This window comes from Gastrolobium bilobum, unplaced genomic scaffold (genome assembly GCF_033153095.1).
Source record: "Gastrolobium bilobum isolate Gb01-03AN ecotype WA unplaced genomic scaffold, APGP_CSIRO_Gbil_v1 utg52539, whole genome shotgun sequence".
NCBI lineage: Eukaryota > Viridiplantae > Streptophyta > Magnoliopsida > Fabales > Fabaceae > Gastrolobium > Gastrolobium bilobum.
The window spans coordinates 24,928-36,689 of NW_026899956.1; the positions used below are offsets into that span (position 1 = coordinate 24,928).

Here is an 11,762-nt window from a genome sequence, read left to right on the forward strand (position 1 = left end):
AGCTTGGTGCAACGTATTAGAGGAATGTTGCAAAGATGCTGGCAGGTGCAGATTTCTCATGTCCATCGTGAAGGAAACAAAGTAGCCGATTTCTTAGCTTCACATGCGTATAGCTTCCATGGGATGTGCAAGTCTTTGATGACCCTCCTCCTGGCTGTCTTCAAAGTTTATACAGCGACACTGTAGGTGTTTGCTGGGCTAGGTTCTGTACTTAGGCCTTTTTGCTGTGTTTTTCATTTCCATTATCTTTCAAAAAAGATAGACATGTATAACACACATGATGATGATTCAAAAGAAAATTATCTTTCTTTCTCCTTATTCTGATCCTCCTTTTTTTTATGTTCTTGTTATCCCTTTTATTTTACAACGCGTTATCAGCACGATTTGCTATTCAACAATTTGCTATTCATCCACTGTCCATTAGGGTCGATATCTTCTGAGAGACGTCTTCACCCTGGTCCTCGCATAAATTCGGTATTGCACATGCAATGTATACACCGATCAGAGGTTGTCTAGATGGAGGAACCAGATTATAAATCTCTGCATGTCAGAAGTGGACGACTGGCGGGGTTGGATGTTATTCTAGAGCCCATTGTACCTTATTTACGTCGTGCCGGTTTTCTTGGTGCTGCTCGGATGGGTCGTATGGAGGTATTTGTGTGCTAATTTTATTAATTTATAAACAAGTTATCAACCATAAGTAATTTTGTACATTTTGTTTATTATTTTACGGTTTGCAGATTGATAGTGCATTAGTCACCGCTCTAGTCGAGCGATGGAGACCAGAGACCCATACATTTCATATGCAGCCAGGAGAGGTTACTATGACACTCGAGGATGTTGCAATGATCACAGGCCTTCTTACGGACGGTGAACTTGTTACTGGCATGTCTGAAACCCGCGAGTTGAAAGCTTTGGTACCACAGCTGCTTGGGAGGACCCCGAGTCCAGCTAATTTTAAGGGTGGTTCTCTTAAGATGTCATGGTTGGATGCAGATTTTGCAAATGTTGAGGAATGGATGGATGATGAAGAGAATCTTCTCCGATTCACGCGAGCATACATATTACGACTTATTGGAGGATTTTTATTGGCGGATCACAGTGGTACTAAGGTGCACCTCCGATATCTACCTTTTCTTAGTGACTTGCAGGCATGTGGACGATTTAGCTGGGGATCGGCAGTGTTGGCCTGCCTTTATCGGGAGTTGTGCATAGCAACCTCTCCTGATCGGATTGAAATATCCGGTGCATTGGTCATGTTGCAGATGTGGGCTTGGGCTAGATTTTTGTCCATCGCTCCAGATACTATACCACCTCTCCTCGAGTTTGACGATTCCACACCCGTTGGCATAAGGTATGTTAATCTGACATGTAACGTTTGATACTTATGTCTATTAGGTGGTATTTATTTAAGATATATTATATTATGCAGATGGACCGGTCATAAGACAATTTTTCATGATCTATCTTGGTATCGAGAGAGGTTTGATAGGATGACCGAGAAGCAGGTACTTGCAAAGTGCTTACCACCCCTTTCTTTTAATGATATGTATTGGTTTATATTTTAGGGTCTCACATGTAATATTTTCACAATGGCATTGTCTGTGCAGATTATATGGACTCCATACGAAAACATTGATTTGCCAGATCATATTCAGGAAATAAGTGATCGTTGGAGAGCAATCACGCCAATGATATGTTTTCAGATTATGGAGTACCATCAACCTGATCGTGTTATGAGACAATTTGTGCAGATTATCTGGTGTGCATGTTAAGTGCTCCCTTAGTTTAAAAGGCTTTCCAGTTAAGTTTGTACTTGAAGCATTCTCATATACCGTTCTATAATTCAATGTTAAACCCTCCATTTCGTTATGGTACATATGTTGTTAAAAAATGGGTTGGTTTTGCTCCTTCACAATTAGTGTCATTTTGAATTCTATGATAATTAGTTTTTTAGAAATGTGATTCACAGCAGTGGACTTAGTATGATATAAAGGATGCAGTTTCCTTTGAATGGTATTTTTGAGTAAAAAAAAAGTGGTGGCATAATTTTGTATATGAGAATAGTATAAGTTAATAACCTTATATAAAAAAAGAGATGGATTTCTCATTAATAAATCATAGAAATGATAACTCATATTTTGTTACACTTATTTATTACTCTTGGTTGGTATTTTTATAATTTATTTGAATTAAATAAAGGTCTTTTGGGTCAATTCACAATTCTAGATTTTAGTTGGGTTTAATTGATTTTCGTCATAATTTTCCAGATTTACACTACTTCCGTATTTTGACCATATCTCACTCTACAGATATCCGATTGACTCCGTTCTTGTTGCTTTTTGCAGCTAACAGATAGCGCTACAATCGCTATTTCAGCTACTGAAGCCCAATTCGGACGGTAAGATGGTCAAAACTTGATATCAAGATGACATGTTTTGCTAGAATTTTATTTTGATGTTTGAACTTGTAATTCACATTAGGACCCAATGTGTTTAGGGCCCAAGGCCATGTTTTATTATTTTATTTTATTTTATTCAGCTTTTATTTTATGTTTGGACTGAAGCGGTGAAACCCTAGCCGTCTTGTGTGATGGCTATTTAAGGGAGACTCTAGGAAACCCTTCAGCAGTCAGTTTTTAGAAGTTCTCTCTGAGTTTTTATTCAATTGTGTTCTTCATCTTTTTCTTCTTCTTCATCTTTTTATTTCAATTATGTTTACCTTAGCCATGCGAGGCTAAGAACCTTTTAATCAACCTAAGGGTAATGGATTCCATGGATTAGTCTTGAGGATCTGCGTTTATTTCAAATCAGTTTTGTTTCCCCTCCCAACTCAGATTGATATCGTGCGATCGTGGATATTCAATCTGAGGTTCGCGATTGCGATTATGGAATAGGATTAATCATCAGATTTGATGATTAGGTTGATTGACCTTATGACCTTAAATCAAGCGGGCTGATACTCTGCGATTGTATGAGTAGAAGCATCGTCTTTGATCAAATGCTAAGCGATCGCTTAGAGAGGGTTGTCAATTGAAAATAAGGATTCTGATTCGATTGACAAATCAATCACGATTCTGATATCTTCTTATCCGAGGAAAGACGTCCATGGAACCCAAACCTTAGGTTGGTTATTTTTAATTACGAATTTTAAATCCAATTTAATATTCTGCCTTTTTAATTATTCAACCAAAATTCCAAAAACCCCCTTGTAATTTTCTGTCATCCTAAGCGATTTTTACCAAAACAATTTCCTTGAGAGACGACTTAGGGTTTCCACTTTACTACAAATTTTCTGAACCCTAAAGAATTAATTTTTAATTTGCGCGAGTTCGACAGCTCGTGTCAAGAAACAATCAGAGTTTTTTTATGGAAAGTATCAAAATCTTTTAGAAAAAATAAAATCAATATAACATTGTATTTTTTAAAAGGGAAGCATTTTATTAAAGTTATAAAGCTATGCAAAAAATTTAATATTATATTTTCTTTTTAAAGGGGAGTATGAAACCACATAGGGGTTCCCTTTCAGCCATGCACCTATCGTATTTACACGAAGAAATATCTTTACAAATAAATGTTAAAAATAATTACTAGCTTCTACTAAAAATTGTGCTAACAAATAATAGTATAGCTGGCATAGTTCTTAAGATTGTTAACAGTCTTGCTAATAATTCAAGCTAAAAGTTTTGAACTGTACAGGGGAAATGTTGCAAATCAAGGCAAAATAAATAATCTACTTCACTGGTTGGATGATGATTCTCGTGTAGGACATGTACGCCTTGTGTGACCAACTTGCCTACAAATTCCACACTTAACATTGCGTCTTTGCGACTCTCGCTCATCCATTTCATTCCTTATACGTGTTGATCTTGGTCTTCCTTTCGGACGCACTGATCCAGGGTTAGGACATAAAATGCGACCTTCAGACGGTGGTATACAATCTTCATCCCCAATCGGGTACCATTCAGCAGAATATGCATTGACAATGTTCTGAAGTGAGTCCACCGGGTCCACATATTTATAAAAATCGATCTTTCGAAACCTACACGCTGCAATAACATGAGAGCATGGATAGTGGAACACAGTAAACCTTCCACATTGACAATCAGGTGTGGTCAAATCAACGGAAACAACGACCACTTGTCTGTGTAAAATAATTAATAGCCTCTCCAACCTCATACTTGTGTCCATTAGGGTCATAACTGCGGACAATGTGTGAAGATGGAACCTCTTGGTTATTTTGCATATCCTCAAAAAGAACCTTACAATATCGATTGCCAGCAGCTATTTCCTTACGAGCATGACTTGCTCTTGTAACAAAGTATTCAACACATCTACTGTAGGTGAATTTCACAATAGCAGAAATCGGCATACTTCAGATACCCTTTAGAACTTTGTTCACAGCCTCTGACAAATTAGTTGTCATATGCCCATAGCGTCTACCCCCTTCGTCATATGCAAGAGCCCATTACCATCAATCCAAGCAGCAATCTCTGGTTTTCGATCACGGAATTTCGTCAGTAATCGATCAAAGTGTTTCCTGGACGCCATGCACCTTACACAAAATTAAAAACAAAGTTAAGTTCTACCACATCATACATTATGGAATAATTCTTGTAAACATACCTAAATTCAGTAAGTCCTTCTTCAATTGAACATTATGAAATTTGTGATTGAAATTGCTAGCAATGTGTCTGATACAGTACACGTGATAGACACGTGGAGGCCCCCAAAGATCAGGATTGTTCGCTACTGCTTGTTTTATGCTTATGTGACGGTCTGATATAAGACATATACCTTGCATATCAGTCACATGACGATGTAGCTTTCGAAGAAACCACGACCAATCACTAAGTGTCTCAGACTCTACAATAGCAAAAGCAAGCGGAAGCACCTGACTATTACCATCTTGTGTGGTTGCAATCAACATCGTCCCCTTATATTTTCCATACAGATGAGTGCCATCAATTTGTATCACAGGTTTACAAGATTTGAAGGCATCAGTGCATTGTTTGAATGTCCAAAAAACACGATGAAACATATCACGAGAGTCGTCTAGCTCACCACCGATAATGTATGGAAGTCGATCAATCCTGTAAAATGAACCTCGAGCAAACGATAACATGTACTTTAACCATCTTTCCAGATAAGCATATGAATCTTCCCAATCACCAAACAACTTAACTATGGCTTTTTGTTTGGCCGTCCAGGCTTTTCGATAGGACACTTTGTAACCATTAAGACCAGAAATTCTCTCCTGAATAAGTGCAATGCTAGTTGACGGATCCACCTGAACCATGCCTGATTAAAAAATGGTGGAACACAATTGTTATGCAGATATACATTATAATATTGTCAATGTTCAGCATTATTATCACATTTTTTTCGTCATCATACCTAGAATACATGAACAAATGAAGTCAGAATCGAGTTGTCTGTGATCCTGCGAAAGATAAGGGTTAACACAAGTGTGTTTGCCTCCCCATCTAGTAACAATCCATCGATCTCGCCATCTCGGTAACATTGCTCGCACCCTCCAAGGACATCCTTCAACATAATTAACACATTTCATGAGAAGCTTACTTTTTTTGCTTTCCTCCAACGCAGCAGTGCGGTAATTCTTCATACAATAACATTTGATTGCCTTCTGTACTGATTCCTTACTTTCAAATTCTTGATTAACATATAAATCATCCCCCATTTGCCAAGAACCATCATCCCCCCGTCAACAATCAGTTCTTGATCTGGGTGTTCCCAATTAATATAAGTATAGTGCGGACTCGCATTCCAGAATGGAGTATTAGTTTGACCTACACATTTCAACACTGGATCACATTCAAGTAACACATGTGTATAACATGTAAAATACAATAATCAGAAGGTTAATTAACTAACCAATTGGGATGACATTTTCGACATTATTGGTGTCCATATCACAATCAGAGGCACCACCCTCCTCAACAAGAACTTCTTCAACTATATCTTCATCAGAGTCACTACCCTCAGGAGGAACTTCTTCATATATATCTTCATCAGAGCCACCCAAATTAACATCCACGTAAGCTGCACCGTCCTCCTCTTCAACAACTGTATTCTGCCAATGATGTGATGCACCATCAGAAAGTGGCAAATTTATATCCAATGACTCAACCGGCAACGAAGAACTGCCTGCACAAGCAATGTCGGCATACAACTCAAGCATCGTCAATACAGACTGTTGTTGAAGAGACTGTTGTAGAAACAGATTGAACATCATCTCAATATCATCATCAGCAGCAATTTCTAGCACAGCAAATTTTTCTATTGTACGATATCGGCCGGTTAATCGAGACACCGATTGATTGGGACATAGCTTCAATTTCTCTGCAATCTTTGTTTTTAAATCATGCAATCTCAATCCGCATTGTATTTGTATTCCTTTGGTTTGCCCCTCAAATGTCCATCATGTAGCACCTTCATATATTCTACCATTGTAATATATGATTGCATAAACTGACCCCATATCTAGAAAGAAAACAGTAAAATATTAGGCAATAAGATGTTTTATGAAAATTGAAATGGGATAAATCAAATAATTTTTTCTAAATAACAATATTAAAATACTGAACATTATACATACATGCCTATGTTAGGATATCAAAATTTGTTTTATTGTGTCAAATATCTACATATAATTAATTAAACATGAACATCAAATTATTTTTTTTATGTAAAATGTCTATTAATTATACATACCAATGTTAGGATATCACAAAATAATTAATTTAGAAATAACACAACTATTACTAATAAAAAAAACCTAAATATTAATGTTATCAAAAAAAAAAACCTAAATATTAATAACAAATTAATTATTATTTAAACTATATAATTAAAAACCATAAACACAACTCATCAATGACTACTTTCCACCTCAAATTTTTAAATATAGTTAATTACACAGAACATAAAAATATATTTTATTATGTAAAATCTCTATATAATAATTATACGTGTCTATGTTAGGATATCACAAAAGAATTAATTTAAAATTATAACAACTATTACTAATTAAAACAAACCCTAAAGATTACCAAAAATAAAAAACCCTAACTATTATTAACAATTGATTATTCTAAAGTACATCATTTATAATACTAAACACTACCCATCAATGACTAATTACTATGTCAAATATGTAAATATAAATTAATTTACACATGAACATAAAAAATTACACATGAACATAAAAAATTAATTATTATTTAAAATCTCTATATATTGTTAATTATACATGTCTATGTTATTAGGATAACACAAAATAATAACTTTCATAAATTATAACAACTATTTCTACTTAGAAGAAACCCTAAATATTTACAAATCTATTATTTTAAATCATATTATTAACTCCTTTCATACTACTTTTCAATGAATAATTATTATGACAACTATATAAATATAATTCATTGCACATGCTTGTGTTACTAAAAAAAAGTGTATTAGATTATCAAAAAAAAAAAAACTAACATATTACATTATAAAAAAAAACTAACGTATTCTACATATTATGTCAAATATATAAAAATAAGTAAAAAAAAATAAATGATTTTAATAAATTAATAAAATGTTGTAAACTTACTTGCCTTAAGAGTTTTTTTTGGCTTTGGTCGAGCTTTACTCCTTCACTTTGATTACAACGTTGCAGTTGTCTGCAAATGGAAAAAAGAAAGGGTGAAGAGTGTGCCACAAATGGAGAAGGAGAGAGATTGAACAAAGTTCACAGATCTCAAATTTTGCTTAATATGAAAGCGTCGAACACAAGTCAATATTGGATATAGTGTGGGGCTCCTCGGACGGCTGGGGTTGTGCCACTTGGCATGCCGTCCGAGTTCCCCAAAGGGGGGTTAGCGACACTCAATATAGGTAATAATATAAATTATTTAAATTTAGTGCTGCGGGGACATGCGACACTTAAGAAATTACAAAAAAAAAATATAAACAATGCCAATGAGGGGTGGGGGCGGGACAGTTACCAGAAAAAAAAATTACAAAAGTGCCGCGGTGTATGGAGGCGTCATTCAAATACGCGAGGATACCCCCGCGGCACTTAATAACCCCAAGCGGTAATTTTTCCCATTGAGATACCAATTTCGTATATTTAATTGCAAATAGTACCAAACTGGTCAAACACCCAGCAAAGGTACGCAGTCTAGGGGGGAATAAATATTTGGTACTACTCTTGTACCAAAGATTCAGTGCATCCCACCAATGAAAATATTACATATCAGCTAAAATACTTTTTTTTCTGTTAAATTTCTCTCTCTCCTCTGATGTGTAAGGCTCTCATCATGAGATGCACTGAATCTAGGTACAACAGTAGTACCAAAGATTTATTCCCTAAAGCGACCCGCCCAATTTCAAACGGCCTCGGGAAATTCTACGATACCACGATGGTAAATGCGACCAGCCAATGGGAAAATGCCACCTCAGCTTTTTTTGGAGGTACTAAAGTGAGAGGAAAAAAATACTTTTGGTAATTTACACTATGTACTTCCGAGAGTACATACTGTAAATAACAAAAAAACTCACCTAGTTCAATACCACCTTTGTACCAAAAATGCGCTCCTAATTACAAAAAAAAAAAAAAAAAAATTTGCGCTCCTAATTAGGGGTGAAACTGGGCCGGGCCGGCCTACAGGGGCCCACGACTCGGCCTATATCAGGCCATACTTGACCTAGTATAATTTGTATAATAGGCCGAACTTGGGCCATAGAAAAGCCTGTTTAATAAAAAAAAGGTCGTAGGCCCACTTTCAAAAGGTTAGGCCTATAAGCCTACAGACCTGCCTATATTGTACTATTTATTTTAAATAAAATAAAATAGAATAAGTATGCCTTGAAGAAAAAACAAAAGATATAAATTTAATCAATTGCAATTATTTATAACTTAATTATATTCTATTATATTTTAATAGAAATCTTACTTTATTTCTTATATAGGAGGAATCAACATCTCAACATGTTTGATTGTGTATATGAATATATTAAAAGATTTTTGGGAAATGTTATACTTACTACAAGAATCATGATGTGTTTGTTGAATTCATATAGTTATTTTAATTTATATATTATTGTTGGATCTGATGAAATATATTTTATTTAGTTTGAGCATTTTGTTTTTGAAAATGAATTAAATGCATATTGTACGAGTTTTGTTATGATTCATGATTCTGTTTGGACGTTGAAATTATGATTTTTGGTGTAGCAACAGAATTTGAGTACTTTGTAAAGTTGATTCATGGTTCTGCATGGAAGTTAAAAATTAATAGGCTAACGGGCCAAGTCAGACCATTTATTTTTTTATAAACGGGCCAAGTCAAGCTAACAGTTAGACTCATACTAGGCTTGGGTCAAGCCAAATTGAAATTTTTTGACATAAGCTTGGACTTTTCGGGACAAAGCTTGACCCAGCCCAGCCCACTTTCACCACTAGTCCTAATGTATATTGAGATTTTTATTCCACTATTTTTAACTCTCAAAAAATAATAAAATCTATTCTAAATCACGACTTGATTTGATATGCACGACACAAAGAAATTTCAAATCACGACCGTTATTCTTACACGTACCCCACAAAAATCCCATCTGAGTCGTCAGATCCAAATTTCTACAACCAACATGTCTTACGTGGCAATTTAACTGCATTTAAAATCCGCATTTGAAGTCCGAACTATAAATTATCTTAAATAACTCCAAAATCACTTAGGGCTAGTTTTGATGGACTTTTTTTTCCTTTAAAAACTACTTTTTCTTTAGGAAAAAAAAGTACTTTTCACACTAAGATCGTTTGAATGTTTGCTTAAAAAAAAAATATAAGTCACAAAAAAATTTTGAAATCTAAAAATTTTAGTTTCTAAATAAATTGAAGTCAAAAGTTAAATATTTTTTTTCAAAAATTAAATATTTTTTTACAAAATCTAAATAATTTTAACTTTTATAAAACGTATTTCTAAAATAAATAAGAGATAAAAATGGATATTTTTAGAAAGTCAATCAAACGTACTCTTAGTTACTGTCAGTGGAGTGGAAGGAGAAGGGAAATATTTAATATGCTTCAGGACCATTTAATGATTCGGTGCTTTCTCTCGTAACACTAATTTTTTTTCTTCATATTTTACTCCTGTTATTTTTTTCTTTTTCAATTTTACCTTTTCATTTACACTAAAAGACTACTTAAAATATGGTGATTCCGGACTACAATAAATTCTCTAAAAAAGGAGAATGATACCCGCAAAGATTAACCTTTGCATCTGTGAGTTTCTACTTTTTGTTTTCTCCTTTACACAACGTTTTATGTTGAAAAGTTTGCATCTTTATATTTTCTGGAGTCAATTGTTGTGTGGGCTGGGGTGATTGAGGTGAGAAATTTTTATCGGCTGTGAATTGAAATAGAGAGAACAATAAATTAGTTACTTGCAAAAGTTACTGAAGTTACTATTTGCGCTTGCAGTCAGTGGCAACAGTGTAAGTCTGTCACTGGCCAACATAATAAGACTAGTGGGATTAGCTTTTTAGAACTATATATAGAGTTAGACTCCAACATAATATTGTAATGATTTAATAACATAGAAATTTAATTTAAAACCAAAATTTATTGAAGAATAAATTCTAAAAATATGAAAAACTGAAAATACGAAATTTTTTATCAAAAAATTTTTATTTAAAACTTTAAGTGAAAAAATACAAAAATATAATTCAGATTGTATTAGAAAATTATATTATAAATGATATGAATTATAAAATATTTTTGTGTCCACCAATAGGTGCAGCTCAGTTGGTTCCTTGACACTGAGTGAGTGGGGTTGGACATGTGTTCGATTCTCGCTGAATGCATTCTTGGGGAGGGGGCTGAACCTTTAGCCATCACTGACCCCCGCACTCCGGATTAGTCTCATAGCCGGCTCAAAGAGTCGAAGCTTGTGGGGATACCGGAAGGAGCCAACTCGCCTCAAAGAAGTAATTAGGGTTGAGTAACTTCAAAAAAAAATATTTTTGTGTCCTAAAAAGATTCGCTTAATATGTTAGAATAAAAGTAATGAAAGTTAAAGTATATTTAAATTGAATTTAAAGAATCTGTGTAACACTCTGACGATGCCTTTGACTTTTTTTTTTTTTTTTTTTTTTTTTATATATGCCGACCCAAGTTATATTTTCAAGGTGACTCGACCTCTAGTTTCTCCATAAATTTTAATTCTTTGACCTTTAGGATAGAAGCAAAATAAAAGTGTTTTTTTTTTTATTTTCAAATCTTTTTTTTATTTTATGTTACATCTAGACACCCTTAATTAATAACTTGTAGAAGTGTCTTTTTTATTTAATGAAAAAAATGTCTTTTTCAAAAAAAAAGGAAACAAAAAAAATTCACACATTAAAATGGATCTTTTCATCAAATTTTAATTGAAAGAATAAAATGATTTTACCTTTTTTAAAACAATTTTTAAGCAAAATATATATTTTCATTTTTTTACAAAACAATTTACATAATACTCTATAAAGTACCATAAAAATTCATTGAAACTAAATTTAATACTTTTATCATATTATTTATTTATTCACTACAAAGAAAAAATAAATTTATGATAAATGTGAAATAGGCTAGACTGAACAAAGTTTTGTCTATAAAGATACAAGCCTATTTTTAAAACTATTTTCTTGAATTTAACTTATTATATATCGACATGGAATTTTTCAAATTTTAAATCTTAACTTTTTTTGAAAGCC

The 11,762-nt window shown here is 33.7% G+C and overlaps 2 protein-coding genes across 2 annotated transcripts; one reads left to right on the forward strand and one right to left on the reverse strand.

Annotated features, from left to right (window-relative positions):
* Positions 1–516: 516 nt before the first annotated feature.
* Positions 517–1,775, forward strand: LOC133294369 (serine/threonine-protein phosphatase 7 long form homolog). Its single transcript, XM_061493023.1, has 4 exons — positions 517–651; positions 741–1,354; positions 1,433–1,508; positions 1,611–1,775. The coding sequence occupies exons 1-4, from the start codon at positions 517–519 to the stop codon at positions 1,773–1,775; spliced, it is 990 nt and encodes a 329-aa protein (XP_061349007.1).
* A 2,824-nt stretch (positions 1,776–4,599) lies between these two features.
* Positions 4,600–5,700, reverse strand: LOC133294371 (uncharacterized). The gene is made up of 2 exons (XM_061493024.1): positions 5,397–5,700; positions 4,600–5,300 (listed from the first exon to the last, which is right to left on the reverse strand). Exons 1-2 carry the CDS (start codon positions 5,698–5,700, stop codon positions 4,600–4,602), a joined length of 1,005 nt encoding a protein of 334 aa, XP_061349008.1.
* Positions 5,701–11,762: the final 6,062 nt, after the last annotated feature.

Bases quoted from the DNA above. Each gene is read 5' to 3' on its own strand.
- LOC133294369 (XM_061493023.1), top strand. From the start codon at position 517: ATGGAGGAACCAGATTATAAATCTCTGCATGTCAGAAGTGGACGACTG. The intron at 652-740 runs GTATTTGTGTGC...TACGGTTTGCAG, and splicing joins CTCGGATGGGTCGTATGGAG to ATTGATAGTGCATTAGTCAC. The intron at 1,509-1,610 runs GTACTTGCAAAG...TTGTCTGTGCAG, and splicing joins ATAGGATGACCGAGAAGCAG to ATTATATGGACTCCATACGA.
- LOC133294371 (XM_061493024.1), bottom strand. From the start codon at position 5,700: ATGGGGGATGATTTATATGTTAATCAAGAATTTGAAAGTAAGGAATCA. The intron at 5,301-5,396 runs GTATGATGACGA...TTTTTTAATCAG, and splicing joins CATTTGTTCATGTATTCTAG to GCATGGTTCAGGTGGATCCG.